This window comes from Oncorhynchus gorbuscha, linkage group LG14 (assembly GCF_021184085.1).
Source record: "Oncorhynchus gorbuscha isolate QuinsamMale2020 ecotype Even-year linkage group LG14, OgorEven_v1.0, whole genome shotgun sequence".
NCBI classification, from domain to species: Eukaryota; Metazoa; Chordata; class Actinopteri; order Salmoniformes; family Salmonidae; genus Oncorhynchus; species Oncorhynchus gorbuscha.
The window spans coordinates 84,719,339-84,741,035 of record NC_060186.1 but is presented as its reverse complement, the minus strand read 5'-3'; the positions used below and the strand labels follow the sequence as shown (position 1 = coordinate 84,741,035).

At 44.6% G+C, this 21,697-nt stretch overlaps 1 protein-coding gene across 1 annotated transcript; it reads left to right on the top strand.

The window, feature by feature from the left end:
- Positions 1 to 1,210: 1,210 nt before the first annotated feature.
- Positions 1,211 to 20,091, top strand: hadhb (hydroxyacyl-CoA dehydrogenase trifunctional multienzyme complex subunit beta). The gene is made up of 16 exons (XM_046299143.1): positions 1,211 to 1,333; positions 1,811 to 1,885; positions 5,804 to 5,845; positions 5,931 to 6,027; positions 6,106 to 6,150; positions 6,369 to 6,468; positions 6,546 to 6,633; positions 9,681 to 9,868; positions 11,896 to 12,076; positions 12,359 to 12,480; positions 12,721 to 12,800; positions 12,898 to 12,945; positions 13,059 to 13,146; positions 16,744 to 16,818; positions 19,360 to 19,524; positions 19,599 to 20,091. Exons 2-16 carry the CDS (start codon positions 1,816 to 1,818, stop codon positions 19,632 to 19,634), a joined length of 1,425 nt encoding a protein of 474 aa, XP_046155099.1. The 5' UTR covers positions 1,211 to 1,333; positions 1,811 to 1,815; the 3' UTR covers positions 19,635 to 20,091.
- The last annotated feature ends 1,606 nt before the right edge of the window (positions 20,092 to 21,697 follow it).

The following is a 21,697-nucleotide window of genomic DNA, read 5'->3' as shown; positions in this document are numbered from 1 at the left end:
TATTGGTTAGAGCACTGGACTTGTAACTGAAAGGGTGCAAGCTCGAATCCCCGAGCTGACAAAGTACAAATCTGTCGTTCTGCCCCTGAACAGGCAGTTAACCCACTGTTCCTAGGCCGTCATTGAAATAAGAATTTGTTCTTAACTGACTTGCCTAGCTAAATAAAGGTAAAATAAAAATTACACCAGCTCTGTCAGGAGGAATGGGCCAAAATTCACCCAATTTATTGTGGAAATATTTGGCCCAACTTAAACAATTTAAAGGCAATGCTACCATATACTAATTGAATTCATGTAAACTTCTGACCCACTGGGAATGTAACTTAAGAAATAAAAGTTTAAATCAATAATTCTCTCTACTATTATTCTGACATTTCACATTCTTAAAATAAAGTGGTGATCCAACTGACCTAAGACAGGGAATTAAATGTCAGGAATTGTGAAAAACTGAGTTTAAATGTATTTGGCTGAGGTGTATGTAAACTTCTGACTTCAAATGTATAGGACTTTGGACTTTGCAATGATTTATACTTTTACATTGACTTTTGATACTTACGTATATTTAAAGCCAAATACTTTGACTTTTCCTCAAGCAATATTATACTGGGTGACTTTTACTTGACTCATTTTCTATTAAGGTATCTTTATTTTTACTGTAGTATGACAATTGGGTACTTTTTCTACCACTGCAATTCACCCTAGCACTCCAATTTTGCAATGGGTAAAGTCTACCAAACGCAATTCAACCTATTTGTTACAGATTCTAAAACGCAGTCTACTCTGTTAATTTTTTTTTTGGGGGGGGGGGTCAGAGAACTGTATGGAGATAAAGATGTGCCATTGATGAGAAAATGTGCAGATTGTAGGCCTTAATCCATCTGGCTCCACCTTCGCCACTGGGCTTCCTTTCATCACCATATTTGGTAGTGAGTGTAAACTCCATCCGGATGCTCAATATTTTTTACATCTGTTGAAATATCTGGCTCGTTGTTCGATCTGTGGCTTCAGAAGGACCCGTTTACACTCAGAGAAGAGACGAAAGATCGCCGTTAAGAAATGTTTTCATATATTCATCGTTGAATTAGTCACAAGTAAAAACATTTTTTATAAATCTGTAGTTAGATTTTGACGATATTATCTCCAGTGAAAGGTAAAAATAGGTTTCATACCTCATGAGTTTTTTTTTACTTTTTAAATTGGGCATCTCTTAGGACCACCAAACCCCTTTACGGGTCCTGAGAACACAGGCGGTTTGATAGTCCGCATCTGATTCAGGACACAGACGCCGGAGAGACACACCGACAGGAGAGCTTATCCGGGAGACAGATATAAGGTAAAGAGCGTTAATTGCATTAAAACACATTTAATGCAACATTGGGATACATTTAACTACAGCTACTAACAATGTCTGTGAATTAATGAAGTCCCGCTAGTGTACAGGGTTAGACAGTGTCTCGTCACTCTGCCCTTGTCATTCTCTGGAAGGGGATCTGGGTGAAGGGTCACCGCTGGGTTGAGGGGTGGGGCTGGTTGTAAAGTGTAGTAGGTTAAATCCTATACCTCAGTGGTTATCTCTGTCATCATCTCCATATATACAACACACAGTAACTCAACACATTATCGAAACTACAGCTACGAAGTAGCTTTAACCGCAACATGCGCCAGTCTCTGTGGAGGGGCTACTGCGTCACATTCAGGTTATTTTCAAATCATTGTGTTCATGGCTGGAGCCTACAGCCTGTAGGGCAAAACTACTGTATTACTGCACTTCCTACTCTATTGATATGGACCACATTGTTTGTGTTGACAGATAAAATGGCGTCCATGTTGATGAACTCTCTACGGTGCTGTCCTCCAGTCAACCCTGCCTGGGCTGTACAGTATGGTGAGACACACACACACACACACACACACACACCAAACAGGGTTTTGGACAAGTGGCCGGCGGCATTTGAATTGATCAGACATTTGCCGGACCCATATGCTTTAGGGAAAACATCATTCTAAACAGCACACCTCTTGCACGCATGTCCATATTTGACAGGTTAAATCTTTGTTAAACATTTTTAAAGAGGGGGAATAACGATGCAACAGCTAGAGTGGGTTGTTAAATATGCACTGTGTAGAAAACGTGCTGCCATATCCTGGTTACTAAAATTGTATATGTTTGCCTAATTTCAGTTTATGACAAATCAAGCAAGTATAGTGTAGGGAATCATTGTACCATTTAAACTGTTGTGAAATATATTTTACATAACCAAAAATATTGTTTGAAGCTAGAGTACAAAACTGAAAGTAAAAGATGCCTAAATGTAAAGGAAAAATCCACCCAAAACCATAAATTCCTATAATTTACAGTGTTACACAACACTGAGAACAATTTTTTTTGTGAACAAATGTTTCATTTTGCATTATATACTGACACATGTAACTGCAATAAGTTTAATGAATTTACTGATTTACATAATAATAAATTAAATCGGCCCACCCACTGGCCCAGACAATCAGAATGAGTTATTCCACACAAAGGGCTTTATTACAGACAGAAATGCTCCACAGCCCCCCCCCCCCCCAGATGATCCAGGTGAAGGAGGTCCTGAGCTGAAGTTGTTGTGAAGCCGGTTTGACGTACTGCCAAGTTCTCTGAAACAACGTTGGAGGAGGCTTATGGGAGAGATATTAACATTAAATTTTCTGGCAACAGCTCTGGTGGATTTTCCTTCAGTCAGCATACCTATTGCATGCTCTCTCAACTTGAGACATTTGTGTCATTGTGTTGTGAGAACTGCACACTTTAAAGTTGCCTTTTATTTCCCCAGCACAAGTTGCACCTGTGTAATGATAATGCAATTTAATCAGATTCTTGATATGCCACACTTGTCAGGTGGATGGATTATCTTTTCAAAGGAGAAATCCTCTCTAACAGGGATGTAAACAAATTTGTGTGCAAAATTTGAGAGAAATAAGCATTTTGTGCAAATGGGAAAAAATAATAGGATTTTTTTTTTGTTTCAGCTCATGAAACATGGGACCAACACTTTTTACATGTTCAGTGTTGTAAGGTTGGTAGCAACGTGAAAATTGTTGTGGAAATCGTTTTCAGCTCAAGTCTACTACTAACCCACAATGCTCTGTATGGGCAGGCTAGGTAGCCAGTGTAGCTACACACAATAATACTAAAGTAAATATCAGCATGTGAAGTAGCTAGTTAGTGCAGTTAAGCAATTTTACAGCTATCAATTTAGGAGTCTACAATCTCACCATGTTCAACCTGCCGATTGATGTGCTGCAGAGTGGAGTCTGACCTTCATGTCCTGAAGGACAGGCAGTGTGTTCCTGGCGATGCATTGGGCTGACTGCACCACGCTCTGGAGAGCCCTGCGGTTGCAGATGGTGCACTTGCCATATCAGGCGGTGATACAGGATGCTCTCAATGGTGCATCCGTAAAAGTTTGAGGGTCTTCGGGGCCAAGCCGAATTTCTTCAACGTCCTAAGGTCTTTGTGGGTGGACCATTTCAGATTGTCAGTGATGTGTACGCCGAGGAACTTAAAGCTTTTCACCTTCTCAACTGCTGTCCCATATGTGGATAGCAGATTGACTGTCTTGGCGGTTCTAGTGTTAATGTTTCACTCCATCACCATCCAGAATGTGGTATTATTCCACTGCTAGGCTCTGTACATTTGCTGTGATAAATAAGATGCATGATGACTAAAGAAAATACACATACTGCAATTTCATATCGCAAATGAACCTGTAGACCAATAAGTATGACAAGGCAATTGTATTTACATCGACTGTTATTTACATTTTTCCGGGACAATTTGACCGACTCCCCCCAACTTTTTAAAAACATTTTGTTTATGGGCCAAAAGCCGGCTATTACCGGTTAATGGAAACCCTTAAACACACACAACTGTGTTGACTAGGAATGTGAGATGAGATCATGCTGTCTTTGTACCAAACTCTGTTTTACTGGGGTGAAAATAAGTCTTGTCCACAGAGTGTAATCTGTTCTCTTGACCAATCCATTGGTCAACATGTTCAACCCTATGCTTTATCTTGGCCAGGTCGCAGTTGCAAATGAGAACCTGTTCTCAATTAGCCTACCTGGTTAAATAAAGGTGAAATAAAAAAATAAAAATAGATACTAGATGAAGCTGCTGAACTTGTCTGATGCTTTAAGCACTGTGATAACTTTTAAGAACCACTACTAAAGGGACAGCCAGACATCTAGCCTAACCAGAAGAGAACCTGACCCCCCCATTGCTGCTGGCCTTCTACACCAGCGGTCGGCAACCTTTTCCATTAGAAGTGCCATGTTATCGTACCATTTCTGCCATTTTAAGGTTTTCATGGAACCGTTTAATTTGTCTTCATATCTGAAAGTCAATGGCATGTGGTTAATCAAGATTCTATCTAAAATTATAATCTGAAAGCCAACTATGTAAAAATAGCCTACACAAACACATTGCAGGTTGAAAATATCCTGATAAATATCTTATAAATCACATTGGCTATGCATGGCCTGTCTGCAAGGAACTTGAGACAAAGCACAACTAACTTGTGCCCAAAGCTTGTGCTAGTGCACTAGCAACATTGTATCAAATATTCTGCCCCCAGTTTCTCTCTGGACAGACACAGCTGTACGTTATTTGGATAAGAAGGAATCGGTTAAGCCTGTTATTTCCACCGGGTGAGAGCTGGAAAGATGTTTCTAATGGGCTACGTTGAGGAACTATTGTCATTCTCAACGGATGTTAAAACAGACTTTGTTTAACTTGCTGTAAAAATGACTTAATTCACCACCACTAGAGTTTTTTTCAATCTAAAGGCACTTGCACATCTGAGCAATCTTTTTTGCAGGTGCATGGTAACAGTTGAACAAGATGAAGGAAAAAGGAAACTGCACACTGCTCTTGATACTACCACTGATCTTTAATAAGCTTACGTATCGGCCTCACGGCCTTCCTCAAGGGCTTTACGTATCGGCCTCACGGCCTTCCTCAGGGCTTTACGTATCGGCCTCACGGCCTTCCTCAGGGCTTTACGTATCGGCCTCACGGCCTTCCTCAGGGCTTTACGTATCGGCCTCACGGCCTTCCTCAGGGCTTTACGTATCGGCCTCACGGCCTTCCTCAGGGCTTTACGTATCGGCCTCACGGCCTTCCTCAGGGCTTTATCGGCCTCACGGCCTTCCTCAGGGCTTTACGTATCGGCCTCACGGCCTTCCTCAGGGCTTTACGTATCGCCCTCACGGCCTTCCTCAGGGCTTTACGTATCGGCCTCACGGCCTTCCTCAGGGCTTTACATCGGCCTCACGGCCTTCCTCAGGGCTTTCATCGCCCTCACGGCCTTCCTCAGGGCTTTACGTATCGGCCTCACGGCCTTCCTCAGGGCTTTACGTATCGGCCTCACGGCCTTCCTCAGGGCTTTACGTATCGCCCTCACGGCCTTCCTCAGGGCTTTACGTATCGGCCTCACGGCCTTCCTCAGGGGCGGCCTCACGGCCTTTATCGGCCTCACGGCCTTCCTCAGGGCTTTACGTATCGGCCTCACGGTCTTCCTCAGGGCTTTACGTATCGCCCTCACGGCCTTCGTCAGAGCTTTTGAGTTAAATTAGCACCCTTATGTAGACCTAGCCCCACCCACATCCGTTCCACACATGGAAAGGGGTTGGAGGTTAAGGAAAAACAAACACGTGATACCAAATAACAATATCAGAATAAAGTGTGTAAGACATATTAAACATGTGATAAATGAAACGGGGTCAGCCCTTGTCACTCACTCTGTTTTCTCTACAGCGACCCGCTCCCTCAGTACATCTGTCCAGCTCCATGCCCAGGGTAAGTCTACACACACACTATTTGAGCGCCCTGCGTTCGTGACTGCACACACAGTCTACTATATATTCTTTGTCTGTGTGTCCAGTCCAGACTAAGAGTAAGAAGACATTGGCCAAACCTGGAGTGAAGAACATAGTTCTGGTGGAAGGAGTCAGAACACCGTTCCTTCTCTCAGGAACCACGTAAGGCTGGGGGCATAGGTTTGGTTGGGGTGGGAGGGGTTGAAAAGGTGTCTGTGTTCAAAATGTATGTGTTTCCAGATATGCTGATCTGATGCCCCATGACCTTGCCAGAGCAGCTCTACAGTAAGTCATCTCTGTTTAATACACATCATCTCACAACGCCTCTCCATGTGACCTGCTTGTTCTGTGTATGTACTGACATGTGTAATTCATAGATGCTTAACATAAAAACTAAAACCAAATGGACGTGAAGTCGTTTTGTAATGTTTTTCCTGTTAGTCGTTGGAAACCCGGTAAGAGGAGCTGTCGCTAATGGGGATCTCCCACTGGTGTCTGTGTAGGGGTTTGCTGCATAAAACCAGTCTCCCTAAAGATGCAGTAGATTACATCATCTATGGAACCGTCATCCAGGAGGTGAAGACCAGCAACGTGGCTAGAGAGGTACACACACACACACACACCACCCCCTTCCCTGTCACACGTATGCCGAGTGTCTGAGTGTATAATGTGTTTTCCAGGCTTCGTTGGGAGCAGGTTTCTCTGATAAGATCCCATCTCACACCGTCACCATGGCCTGCATCTCCTCCAACGTCGCTATGACAACAGGTCTGTAATTATGGCCACATGTACCGGTCTGTGATTTTTGTATTTATTATGGATCCCCATTAGTTCCTGCCAAGGCAGCAGCTACTCTTCCTGGGGTTTATTATGGATCCCCATTAGTTCCTGTCAAGGCAGCAGCTACTCTTACTGGGGTTTATTATGGATCCCCATTAGTTCCTGCCAAGGCAGCAGCTACTCTTCCTGGGGTTTATTATGGATCCCCATTAGTTCCTGCCAAGGCAGCAGCTACTCTTCCTGGGGTTTATTATGGATCCCCATTAGTTCCTGCCAAGGCAGCAGCTACTCTTCCTGGGGTTTATTATGGATCCCCATTAGTTCCTGCCAAGGCAGCAGCTACTCTTCCTGGGGTTTATTATGGATCCCCATTAGTTCCTGTCAAGGCAGCAGCTACTCTTCCTGGGGTTTATTATGGATCCCCATTAGTTCCTGTCAAGGCAGCAGCTACTCTTCCTGGGGTTTATTATGGATCCCCATTAGTTCCTACCAAGGCAGCAGCTACTCTTCCTGGGGTTTATTATGGATCCCCATTAGTTCCTGTCAAGGCAGCAGCTACTCTTCCTGGGGTTTATTATGGATCCCCATTAGTTCCTACCAAGGCAGCAGCTCCTCTTTCTGGGGTCCAGCAACATTCAGATGTACATTATAATACATTCATATCAGATTTCACAGTACATTGTTCCCTCAGCATCTTCTCTACTACCACATATCTACAACACAAGATCTGTGTGTCTGTTTGTTGCTTCAGTACCTGCTGTTCCATAAGGTGTATTTTTATATATACACTGCTCAAAAAAATAAAGGGAACACTAAAATAACACCTAGATCTGAATGAATGAAATATTCTTATAAAATATTTTTTTCTTTACATAGTTGAATGTGCTGATGACAACAATCACGCAAAAATGATCAGTGGAAATCAAATTTATCAACCCATGGAGGTCTGGATTTGGAGTCGCACTCAAAATTATAGTGGAAAACCACACTACAGGCTGATCCAACTTTGATGTTTTTAAAACAAGTCAAAATGAGGCTCAGTAGTGTGTGTGGCCTCCACGTGCCTGTATGACCTCCCTACAACGCCTGGGCATGCTCCTGATGAGGATGGTCTCCTGAGGGATCTCCTCCCAGACCTGGACTAAAACATCCGCCAACTCCTGGACAGTCTGTGGTGCAATGTGGCGTTGGTGGATGGAGCGAGACATGATGTGCTCAATTGGATTCAGGTCTGGGGAACGGACGGGCCAGTCCATAGCATCTATGCCTTCCTCTTGCAGGAACTGCTGACACACTCTAGCCACATGAGGTCTAGCATTGTCTTGCATTAGGAGGAATCCAGGGCCAACCGCACCAGCATATGGTGTCACAAGGGGTCTGAGGTACCTAATGGCAGTCAGGCTACCTCTGGCAAGCACATGGCGGGCTGTGCGGCCCCCCCCAAAGAAATGCCACCCCACACCATGACTGACCCACCGCCAAACCGGTCATGCTGGAGGATGTTGCAGGCAGCAGAACGTTCTCCACGGCGTCTCCAGACTCTGTCACGTCTGTCACATGTGCTCAGTGTGAACCTGCTTTCACCTGTGAAGAGCACAGGGCGCCAGTGGAGAATTTGCCAATCTTGGTGTTCTCTGGAAAATGCCAAACATCCTGCACGGTGTTGGGCTGTAAGCACAACCCCCACTTGTGGACGTCGGGCCCTCATACCACCCTCATGGAGTCTGTTTCTGACCATTTGAGCAGACACATGCACATTTGTGGCCTGCTGGAGGTCATTTTGCAGGGCTCTGGCAGTGCTCCTCCTGCTCCTCCTTGCACAAAGGCGGAGGTAGCGGTCCTGCTGCTGGGTTGTTGCCCTCCTACGGCCTCCTCCACGTCTCCTGATGTACTGGCCTGTCACCTGGTAGCGCCTCCATGCTCTGGATACTATGCTGACAGACACAGCAAACCTTCTTGCCACAGCTCGCATTGATGTGCCATCCTGGATGAGCTGCACTACCTGAGCCACTTGTGTGGGTTGTAGACTCCGTCTCATGCTACCACTAGAGTGAAAGCACCACCAGCATTCAAAAGTGACAAACATCAGCCAGGAAGCATAGGAACTGAGAAGTGGTCTGTGGTCACCACCTGCAGAACCACTCCTTTATTGGGGGTGTCTTGCTAATTGCCTATTTCCACCTGTTGTCTATTCCATTTGCACAACAGCATGTGAAATGTATTGTCAATCAGTGTTGCTTCCTAAGTGGACAGTTTGATTTCACAGAAGTGTGATTGACTTGGAGTTACATTGTGTTGTTTGTGTTCCCTTTATTTTTTTGAGCAGTGTATTAGCTATATCTAGGAAAACCAAAGTTCCAAAGGCTGGGCATAATATAGAGTATAAGAGGTCATACAATAAGTTTTGTAGTGATTCATAAGTTGTTGATGTGAAGAATATCTGATCCAGAGAGTGGTGGGTCGGGCTGTGTGCAGGCCAGAAGGACAGAGCTCTGGTCCAGAGAGTGGTGGTTCAGGCTGTGTGCAGGCCAGAAGGACAGAGCTCTGATCCAGACAGCACGGCCCAGTGGAGGGGGGGGGGGCAGTGTTCCAGGCAGTTGATTGATTAGAACAGGGAGAGGCAGCTGGAGGATCACCTAATCCCCCGGCAGAAGACAGCTGGTACAGTGGCTCAAAGTGATGATGGCCACAGGTACCGGTGTGTGTGTGACTTGTGTGTTGTGTGGCTGATCACAGCAGGCCAGTGTGATACTATAGTAACTGTGTGTGTTGTAGGTGTGGGGCTGATCACAGCAGGCCAGTGTGATACTATAGTAACTGTGTGTGTGTGTGTGTTGTAGGTGTGGGGCTGATCACAGCAGGCCAGTGTGATACTATAGTAACTGTGTGTGTGTGTGTGTTGTAGGTGTGGGGCTGATCACAGCAGGCCAGTGTGATACTATAGTAACTGTGTGTGTGTGTGTGTGTTGTAGGTGTGGGGCTGATCACAGCAGGCCAGTGTGATACTATAGTAACTGTGTGTGTGTGTGTTGTAGGTGTGGGGCTGATCACAGCAGGCCAGTGTGATACCATAGTAGCTGGAGGGGTGGAGTTTATGTCGGACGTTCCTATTCGTCACAGCAGGAAGATGAGGAAGACCATGTTGGCTCTGAACAGAGCGAAGACCCTCGGACAACGCCTCAGCCTTATAGGTTCTATCAGGATGGCTCATCTCACACCTGAGGTGTGTGTTATGTAGATCACGTGTGTTTATAATTTCAGGAAATTAATTTGTGATTGTCGTATGTGGGTTTTATACAGTGCCTTTGGAAAGTATTCAGCCCCCTTGACTTTCTTCACATTTTGTTACTTTAAAGCCTTATTCTAATATTGATGAAATAAATAAAAATCCTCAGCGATCTATACACAATACCCCATAATGACAACACAATACCCCATAATGACAACACAATACCCCATAATGACAACACAATACCCCATAATGACAACACAATACCCCATAATGACAACACAATACCCCATAATGACAACACAATACCCCATAATGACAACACAATACCCCATAATGACAACACAATACCCCATAATGACAAGGCGTGAACAGGTTTAGATATTTCAGTAAATCTATTAAAAACAGATCCTTAATGTCAGTACTCAGCCTGTTTGCTATGAGACTCGAGCTCCACTGCTTTCTGTTTCCATTGATCATCCTTGAGATATTTCGATAACTTGATTGGAGTCCACCTGTGGTAAATTCAACTGATTTGGAAAAGCACACACCTGTCTATGTAAGGTCTCCCAGTTGACAGTGAATATCCGAGCAAAAACCAAGCCGTTAGGTCGACGGAATTGTCCGTAGAGCTCCACGACAGGGTTGTGTCGAGGCACAGATATGGGAAGGGTACAAAAAATGTCTGCTGCGTTGAAGTTCCCCAAGAACAGTGGCCTCCATTCTTTAATGGAAGAAGTTTGGAATTACCAAGGCTCAGGGAGGTGACCAAGAACCCGATGGTCACTCTGACAGAGATCTAGAGTTCCTCTGTAGAGATGGGAGAACCTTCCAGAAGGACCACAATCTCTGCAGCAATCCACCAATCAGGCCTTTATGGTAGAGTGGCCAGACGGAAGCCACTCCTCAGTAAAAGGAACATGACAGCCTGCTTGGATCATGAAGACCAATATTCTCTGGTCTGATGAAACTAAGATTGAACTCTTGGAATGCCAAGTGTCACATCTGGAGGAAACCAGGAACCATCTCTACGGTGAAGCATGGTGGTGGCAGCATCATGCTGTATGGATGTTGTTCAGGGACTGGGAGACGAGTGAAGCATGGTGGTGGCAGCATCATGCTGTATGGATGTTGTTCAGGGACTGGGAGACGAGTGAAGCATGGTGGTGGCAGCATCATGCTGTATGGATGTTGTTCAGGGACTGGGAGACGAGTGAAGCATGGTGGTGGCAGCATCATGCTGTATGGATGTTCAGTGACTGGGAGACGAGTGAAGCATGGTGGTGGCAGCATCATGCTGTATGGATGTTGTTCAGGGACTGGGAGACGAGTGAAGCATGGTGGTGGCAGCATCATGCTGTATGGATGTTGTTCAGGGACTGGGAGACGAGTGAAGCATGGTGGTGGCAGCATCGTGCTGTGGGGATGTTTTTCAGCGGCAGGGACTGGGAGACTAGTCCGGATCGAGGGAAAGATGGACGGAGCGAAGTACAGAGATCCATGATGAAAACCTGCTCCAGAGGACCTCAGACTGGGGCGAACGTTCACCTTCCAGCAGGACAACGACCCTATGCACACAGCCAAGACAATGCAGGAGTGGCTTCGGGACAAGTCTCTGAATGTCCTTGAGTGGCCCAGCCAGAGCCCGGCGTTGAACCCAATCGAACATCTCTGGAGAGACCTGAAAATAGCTGTGCAGCGACGCTCCCCATCCAACCTGACAGAGCTTGAGAGGATCTGCAGAGAAGAATGGGAGAAATTCCCCAAATACAGGTGTGCCAAGCTTGCAACGTCATACCCAAGAAGACTTGAGGCTGTAATCACTGCCAAAGGTGCTTCAAAAAAGTACCAATTAAAGAGTCTGAATACTTATGTAAATGTGATATTTCAGTTTTGTAGTTAAATAAAAACTTTATTTTTTATTTTTATTTAAGGCTGTAACTTAACAAAGTGGAAAGTCAAGGCATTTGAATACTTCCTGAAGGCACTGTATAGTGTTTTTATATAATGTGTGTGTTTAGCTGCCTGCTGTAGCAGAGTTCTCCACGGCAGAGACGATGGGTCACAGTGCAGACCGTCTTGCTGCGGCGTTCGGAGTGACTCGGCTGGAGCAGGATGAGTTCGCTCTACGATCACACACACTAGCCAAACAGGCTCAGGATGCAGGACTCCTCAGTGACGTCATCAGCTTCAAGGTGCCAGGTAACCATGTTGACACATGGTGGTTTTAGGGTGTTGGAGAGACTAGTGACCAGAGGATTAGTTAGTCGAGTTTTAGTCCAGTGACCAGCGGGTTAGTTAGTCCATCATGCCAGTGGTTACCAAATTGTTAAAATGCACGTGGTACAATTTCTAAATTGGGTTGGGGTGTTTCCCAATGATGGAAGGGGAGACCTAAGTGAGAACGTTTGGCAACCCCTGCATCAAACAGAGCATTCTATGACTGCGATGATCACAAATATTGGTGTGTGTGTGTGTGTGTAGGTCGTGACACGGTCGCCAAGGACAACGGGATCCGTCCATCTTCCATGGAACAGCTGGCCAAACTGAAACCTGCCTTTATCAAACCTCATGGCACTGTTACTGCTGCTAACTCTTCCTTTCTGGTACACACACACACACACACACACACACACACACACACACACACACACACACACACACACACACACACACACACACACACACACACACACACACACACACACACACACACACAGAGAGGGAGCACTGTTACTGCTGCTAACTGTTCCTTCTGATACACACACACACACACACACACACACACAGGGAGAGCACTGTTACTCGACACTTCAAATGACTTGAGTTGAAATTGTGTTCCTCAGACCGACGGTGCATCAGCTGTGCTCATCATGTCAGAAGAGAAAGCCCTGGCCATGGGATACAAGCCCAAAGCCTACCTCAGGTACTCTGTTATACTGTATTAGTGCTCTTATACTATACTACATAAAAGTATCTGCAGTGTAGTCGTGTGTTGTATATCTGCTGTGTGTGTTCTGCAGAGACTTTGTGTTCGTGTCTCAGGACCCCAAAGACCAGCTGCTGCTTGGGTGAGTAACCCGGACATACAGTAGACCTGAACCTTTAACCCAGCTATAGTAGCTCTGGTCTATATAACCTTAGAGGAGAATGAGTAGGTCATGAGTTTGTTTCTCCTCTTCAGGCCAGCATATGGAACCCCGAAAGTTCTGGCACGTGCAGGGTTGACTATGGACGACATCGATGTCTTCGAGTTCCATGAGGCCTTTGCTGTGAGTTACTCTGTCCTGTATTCTACATGTTGTATCTCCTTTGTGGAGCTCAGTATAAGTCCTACACCCTTCCAGTTCCTCAGTGTCCACATCACTAAGGACTTGACATGGTCCCCGCACACCAACTTAGTCATGAAGATGGCATGGCAGCGCCTCTTTTCCCTCAGGAGGTTAAAGATTTGGCCCTCAGATCCTCCAGCTACACCACCGAGAGCATCTTGACTGGCTGCATCACCCCTTGGTATGGCAACTGCACCGGTCCTGAATGGCAGGCACCTCAACCATAGTGATGTACTGCCCTCTGTAGCGCCTTAAGGTCAGATGCCAAGAGTTGCCATACCAGGCGGTGATGCAACCGGTCAGGATGCTCTCGATGGTGCAGCTGTAGAAATTTGAGGATCTGGGGACCCATGCCAAATCTTTCCAGTCTACTGAGGGAGAAAATATGTTGTCGTGGACCATGACAGTTCGTTGGTGATGTGGACACTAAGGAACTTCACTCTCGACCCGCTCCACTACAGTCCCGTCTGTTAATGGGGTGCCTGTTCGGCCCTCCTTTTCCTGAAGTCCATGATCAGCTTATTTTGCCCAGTACATCTTAATGGTACTAAAACTATCTCTACTGACCCTATACCCACACACTGCACTTTATATACACACTCACAAACACACTACTTTCTATACACACGGCAGCGTAGCCTAGTGGTTAGAGCGTTGGACTAATAACCGAAAAGTTGCGAGTTCAAACCCCCGAGCTGACAAGGTACAAATCTGTCGTTCTGCCCCTGAACAGGTAGTTAACCCACTGTTCCCAGGCCGTCATTGAAAATAAGAATATGTTCTTAACTGACCTGCCTGGTTAAATAAAGGTAAAAAAAAAAAAAAATGTGACCAGTACAATTTGATTTGACACACACTTTCACACTAATCATATGCTGTTCTTTATTTGACTCTTATCTATCCTGATGTCACTTTACCCTGCCTTCATGTACATATCTACCTCACCTACCTTATTATTATCTATCCTGATGTCACTTTACCCTGCCTTCATGTACATATCTACCTCTAATACCTTATTATTATCTATCCTGATGTCACTTTACCCTGCCTTCATGTACATATCTACCTCTAATACCTTATTATTATCTATCCTGATGCCTAGTCACTTTACCCTGCCTTCATGTACATATCTACCTCTAATACCTTATTATTATCTATCCTGATGCCTAGTCACTTTACCCTGCCTTCATGTACATATCTACCTCTAATACCTTATTATTATCTATCCTGATGTCTAGTCACTACCCTGCCTTCATGTACATATCTACCTCTAATACCTTATTATTATCTATCCTGATGTCACTTTACCCTGCCTTCATGTACATATCTACCTCAACTACCTTATTATTATCTATCCTGATGTCACTTTACCCTGCCTTCATGTACATATCTACCTCTAATACCTTATTATTATCTATCCTGATGTCACTTTACCCTGCCTTCATGTACATATCTACCTCAAATACCTTATTATTATCATCTATCCTGATGCCTAGTCACTTTACCCTGCCTTCATGTACATATCTACCTCAAATACCTTATTATGAGGAGTCTGCAAAGCTGTCATCAAGGCAAAGGGTGGCTACTTTAAAGAATCTCAAATATAAAATATATTTGAATTGAACACTTTGGTTACTACGTGATTCCATTGTTATTTTCTAGAAAATGATAAATAATTGAAGGTGAAACGTTTGACTCCACAGTGATCTGTATATGCAGTTGAATTCGGGAAGTTTACATACACTTATGTTGGAGTCATTAACTCGTTTTTCAACCACTCAAATTTCTTGTTAACAAACTATAGTTTTGGCAAGTCTGTTAGGACATCTACTTTGTGCATGACACAAGTCATTTTTCCAACTATTTTTTTACAGTGAATTTTATCACAATTCCAGTGGGTCAGAAGTTTACGTACACTAAGTTGACTATGCCTTTTAAACAGTTTGGGAAATTCCAGAAAATGATGTCATGGCTTTAGAAGCTTCTGGTAGACTAATTGACGTCAATTGGAGTTGTACCTGTGGATATATTTCAAGACTTACCTTCAAACTCAGTGCCTCTGCTTGACATCATGGGAAAATCAAAGGAAATCAACCAAGACCTCAGAAAAACAATTGTAGACCTTCACAAGTCTGGTTCATCCCTGGGAGCAATTTCTAAACACCTGAAGGTACCACGTTCATCTGTACAAACAATAGTATGCAAGTATAAACACCTGGGTCCACGCAACTGTCATACCGCTCAGGAAGGAGATGCGTTCTGTCTTCTAGAAATTAACGTACTTTGGTGAGAAAAGTGCAAACTAATCCCAGAACAACGGCAAAGGACCTTCTGAAGATGCTGGAGGAAACATGTACAAAAGTATCTATATTCACAGTAAAACGAGTCCTGTATTGACATAACCTGAAAGGCAGCTCATCAAGGAAGAAGTCACTGCTCAAACTGCCATAAAGCCACTACGGGTTGCAACTGCACATGGGGACAAAGATTGTACTTTTTGGAGAAATGTTCTCTGGTTTGATGAACCAAAAATAGAACTGTTTGGCCATAATGACCATCGTTATGTTTGGGGGGAAAAAGGGAAGTCTTGCAAGCCGGAAAACACCATCCCAACCGTGAAGCACAGGGTTGGCAGCATCATGTTGTGGGGGTGCTTTGCTGCAGGAGGGACTGGTGCACTTCACAAAATAGATGGCAGCATGAGGAGGAAAATTATGTGGATATATTGAAGCAACATCTTAAGACATCAGTCAGGCAGTTAAAGCTTGGTCTCCAAATGGGTCTTCCAAATGGACAATGACCCCAAGCATACTTCCAAAGTTGTGGCAAAATGGCTTAAGGACAACAAAGTCAAGGTATTGGAGTGGCCATCACAAAGCCCTGACAATCCTATAGATTTTTTTATATTTTTTTTAGCAGAATTGAAAAAGCGTGTGCGAGCAAGGAGGCCTACAAACCTGACTCAGTTACACCAGCTCTGTCAGGAGGAATGGGCCAAAATTCCCCCAACTTATTGTGGGAAGCTTGTGAAAGGCTACCTGAAATGTTTGACCCAAGTTTAAAGAATTTAAAGGCAATGCTACCAAATACTAATTGAGTGCATGTAAACTTCTGAACCACTGGGAATGTGATGAAAGAAATAAAAGCTGAAATAAATAATTCTCCTTACTATTTTTCTGACATTTCACATTCTTAAAATAAAGTAGTGAGCCTAACTGACCCAAGACAGGGAATTTTTACTAGGATTAAATGTCAGGAATTGTGAAACTGAGTTTAAATGTATTTGGCTAAGGTGTATGTAAACTTCTGACTTTAACTGTAGCTCCATTCTTGTGTATTTTATATAACTCTTTGCACCTAAAAGTTTAAGCATTTTTCTGTCAGTTGTATTCGTGGTGTGTGATCAATGAAATTGGATTTAGATGGTTAGTTTTGACAACGTACTGATTGTGATATTGAGGAAGAGTTCACTGCTCTGTTCTATAACTCAATGTTTCCCCTCTTATCTATAGTAACACCACTGTGTTTTTTTAACAGGGCCAGATCATGGCTAACCTGAAAGCGTTGGATTCAGACTGGTTTGCACAGACCTACATGGGACGGAAGGCTAAGGTAAAATATTAACTATATAAACTCAGCAAAAAAAAGAAACATCCCTTTTTCAGGACCCTGTCTTTCAAAGATAATGTGTAGAAATCCAAATAACTTTACAGATCTTCATTGTAAAGGGTTTAAACACGGTTTCCCATGCTTGTTCAATTAACATTAAACAATCAATGAACATGCACCTGTGGAACAGTCGTTAAGACACTAACAGCTTACAGACAGTAATAATAATAATAATAATATATGCCATTTAGCAGACGCTTTTATCCAAAGCGACTTACAGTCATGTGTGCATAGGCAATTAAGGTCACAGTTATGAAACCTTAGGACACTAAATAGGCCTTTCTACTGACTCTGAAAAACACATAGAAAGATGACCAGGATCCCTGCTCCTCTGTGTGAACGTGCCTTAGGCATGCTGCATGGAGGTATGAGGACTGCAGATGTGACCAGGGCAATAAACTGCAATGTCTGTACTGTGAGACGCCTAAGACAGCGCTACAGGAAGACAGGATGGACAGCTGATCATCCTCGCAGTGGCAGACCAAGTGTAACAACACCTGCACAGGATCGGTACGTCCGAACATCACACCTGTGGGACAGGTACAGGATAGCAACAACAACTGCCCGAGTTACACCAGGAACACACAATCCCTCCATCAGTGCTCAGACTGTCCACAATAGGCTGAGAGGCTGGACTGAGGGCTTGTAGGCCTGTTGTAAGGCAGGTCCTCACCGGCAACAACGTCGCCTATGGGCACAAACTCACCGTCGCTGGACCAGACAGGACTGGCAAAAAGTGCTCTTCACTGACCAGACGCGGTTTTGTCTCACCAGGGGTGATGATCGGATTTGCTTTGATCGTCGAAGGAATGAGCGTTACACCGAGGCCTGTACTCTGGAGAGGGATCGAGGTGGAGGGTCTGTCATGGTCTGGGGCGGTGTGTCACAGCATCATTGGACTGAGATTGTTGTCATTGCCTGCAATCTCAACGCTGTGTGTTACAGGGAAGACATCCTCCTCTCTCGTGGTACCCTTCCTACAGGCTCATCCTGACATGACCCTACAGCATGACAATGCCACCAGCCATACTGCTCGTTCTGAGCGTGATTTCCTGCAAGACAGGAATGTCATTTTTCTGCCATGGCCAGCAAAGAACCCAGATCTCAATCCCATTGAGCACGTCTGGACCTGTTGGATCGGAGGGTGAGGGTTAGGGCCATTCCCCCCAGAAATGTCCAGGAACCTTGGTGGAAGAGTGGGGTAACATCTCACAGCAAGAACTGGCAAATCTGGCACAGTCCATGAGGAGGAGATGCACTGCAGTACTTAATGCAGCTGGTGGCCACCCCAGATACTGACTGATACTTTTGATTTTGACCCCCCTTTGTTCAGGGAAACATTATTCCATTTCTGTTCGTCACAAGTCTGTGGAACTTGTTCAGTTTGTCTGTTGTTGAATCTTGTCATGTTCATACAAATATTTAAACATGTTAATATTGCTGAAAATAAACGCAGTTGACAGAGGACATTTCTTATTTTGCTGAGTTTACAAGGTATGAAATATAGTGGGTTTCAGAGTTTCTGCCTCATCCATGTTCTGTTTACAACAAACAGTGAGTTTTTCCCCATTCCTAATCTCTGTCAACCCACAGGTAAAGTCTTGTGTAATTGGTCAAATAATGCTCAATTTAAGTTCAGGGTACATGCGTGTTAGACTTTCCGGAGATCTGCTTTATAGTCCTGAAAGTAGCACTCAAAAGCCCAAGCCATCCTGATAATCACGTACTACATATGTGCAGCACGGCATTGCTAACTCTGTGTTTTCATCTTGCTAGCTGTCACTCAAATGGCAGGCGGCTGAAGCTCATCGGCTGAAACTCTAATTGCTAAGGGGTAGGCTCACATGGGGAAAATGTAGGAAAAATTGTGCTGCACAGCTTTCAAGAAGTTTGTCACAAAATAGTTTAGTTTGAAACCAATTGAGGTAAGACAGTAATTTTGCATGATGACACATTCAGCCCAAAGCGGGAGGGTTAAGATGTGTAGTTGCCAAAGTTCCAGAGTCTTTAAGAGATCATAACTGGAACAAAGAGCTCCTTCCCATAACTCTGCTGTCTAGTCTGTCCAGCAGAGATGTTCCTTCCCATAACTCTGCTGTCTAGTCTGTCCAGCAGAGATGCTCCTTCCCATAACTCTGCTGTCTAGTCTGTCCAGCCGAGATGCTCCTTCCCCTAACTCTAGTCTATCCAATAATAATAATCTGCTGTCATTTCCAGCAGAGATGCTTTTCCATAACTCTGCTGTCTAGTCTTACAGTCATGATGTCCATACATTCTGCTGTCTAGTCTGGTCCAGCAGAGATGAACCCCATAACTCTGCTGCGTCTACCAGCAGAGATGCTCTACCATAACTCTGCTGAGCTGTCCAGAGAGGCTCCTTCCCACTCTGCTGTCTAGTCTGTCCAGCAGAGATGTTCCTTCCCCTAACTCTGCTGTCTAGTCTGTCCAGAGATGCTCCTTCCCCTAACTCTGGTGCCTGTTTAGGTGGGGGCCCCTGCCATGGAGAAGTTTAACCTGTGGGGGGGCAGTCTGTCTCTTGGTCATCCGTTTGGAGCCACCGGCTGCCGTCTGGTAACCACGGTAGCACACCGCCTGCTGAAGGAGGGGGGCCAGTATGGACTAGTGGCTGCATGTGCTGCGGGAGGACAGGTAACACGCTACACCAACACGTCCAGTTAATTCAATGTAATGGACAGAAAAGTCATCTTACCTGTGTGTTTCAGGGCCATGCGATGGTGATCGAAGCATACCCCCAGTAGAACAGTATTCTGGGAGGACTGAGATGATGCAGGAGAAGACTGTGCGCATAGTGGAGTAACACCCACATTATCAGACTGTACATACTAACACCACTTTGCCTGGTTGGGTTAGGGCATGTGTTTGTGTGGAGGAGAGGGTGTAAATTATAGCAGTTTTAGGTTGCCTTGCTGTTAGGTTGCAACGCTGCAGTAGCATTCACACAGACCGTAACAGTGGGCCTTTCTCCATAGTCTGTGGCCTCCTCATTTCCTCTCATGAAAGGAAATTCTTAGTCTGTACTTGTCTACCGTGATGCCATCAGCTGTGTTCTTATCAGGGCAGATGGAGAAGCCATTACTCTTGAGATGCACCCTGATCCGATCATTCAGATCAATATGATATGTTTATACTCTGCCTTTTTGTTTTCTTACAAATTAATGTGTTACTACAATGATTTAATTAAAAAATAGAACTAGCCTACAGCTTCCCATAGTTGTCATTTATTTTCTGTTTCTAAAATTGTAACCTCCATTACCATGAAAAAGTTTGAAATCTAAAACATTTTCTTCATAGAAACTTGCTGTGCTGTAACTAGCCTAAAGATACTGTTATGGTATGGTTAGCAGCTGGCTGTGTTGATCACACTTGTAGAATGGAGGAGTGGTATCTACACATCTCCTGTGCAGCATAGGCATCATGAGCTCTCCTTTTCTGAGATGGTCGGTAAATCCGATCACGCCTCCATTCTGCTCCCACCTCTAGGCAGAAACTTTAAACAGGAAGCTCCTGTGGAATGGACTGTCCAACGTTGGTCTGACCAATCAGCTATGCTTCAGTAACTGATCTCTGAAAGATTCTAAAATGCGGCCAATTATTTTGGCCCTGTAACATCTCTCATCCACGGCTGTGTGAAATTCAGCAGGCTACTGGCGTTAGACAACTTTAGCTTTTATAGTCTACTTTGACAGCTTTTGGAAACTGAAAATGCTCTACAGGAATGATGTAGTCCATCCAAATCATCTTGGCTCCTGGACTCTGTCCGTTTTATATTTCAAGGCTGCGTTAAGACGACTTATCAGTGACCCATAGACATAATAAATCTTTCAGCTTTGTCTCCTTACTCAAACCCCAGAACCATAAACCAATCCTCCATATTAACAGGCATATATCAAATTGTCATTTAGATACAAGCTCACCGGGAGCATAGAATGATTCCAGACACTGCCATCCTCCTCTCCCCGATGGGAAAAGTAGGGAGTGACTGGCACACAGACACAGTGGAGCAAAAGATATGTTTACACATGATGACACCTTGACCTCTCCCCTCTCTGCGGCCCAAACAACTTAGTCCTGACATAGAACAGATAACTGCCAATGGCCACCACTATAGTACAACAAAATACATTCTTATGAGAAATAACTCATAAGCATATGATGAAAATAAAACATCTTACTTATGTTACCAATTCTGATTATTCCCCAACACTCTTGCTTCCTGTTTACAAGCTGAAGCTGAAACGTACCTGCGATTTACTCCGTTGAGAAATGGTCACCAGAATCAGAGGATATGCTTTAAGACTGCTTTGCTAGCGTTGATTTGATTATGTTTCGAGACCAGTTTACCACCACGGGGAGGGTTTGCTGCTACCCCCAATCAAAAGCTCTGGATTAACAGAGTTTGGAGCTAAACTAAAGAGCAGGGCTACCGCACACAGAGCAGTTGTAGACAACCCTGAAGCTATGGCCGAAGACAGGAATAAGTACAAGAAGGCCTGCTATGACCTCCGAATAGTCATTAAAGGAGCAACAGGAAAATGTAGAAAAGTAGAATCCTATCACACAGGCTCCGACGCCTGCCGCATGTTGCAGGGGCTACAGTCCGTTACGAATTACAAAGGAAATGGAGGGGCGACCGTGCCTCCATCCACATCGACGGGGCTGCAGTGGAGCAGGTAGACAGCTTCAAGTTCCTCTTTGTCCAAATCACTAAAGATTTAAAATGGTCCAAATACACAGGAACAAGGCCCCGACGGTGCCTCTTCCCCCTCAGGAGGTTGAAAAAGTTTGGCATGGGCCCTCAAAT

Bases quoted from the DNA above. Each gene is read 5' to 3' on its own strand.
- hadhb (XM_046299143.1), top strand. From the start codon at position 1,816: ATGGCGTCCATGTTGATGAACTCTCTACGGTGCTGTCCTCCAGTCAAC. The intron at 9,869-11,895 runs GTGTGTGTTATG...GTGTGTGTTTAG, and splicing joins TGGCTCATCTCACACCTGAG to CTGCCTGCTGTAGCAGAGTT. The intron at 12,077-12,358 runs GTAACCATGTTG...GTGTGTGTGTAG, and splicing joins CATCAGCTTCAAGGTGCCAG to GTCGTGACACGGTCGCCAAG.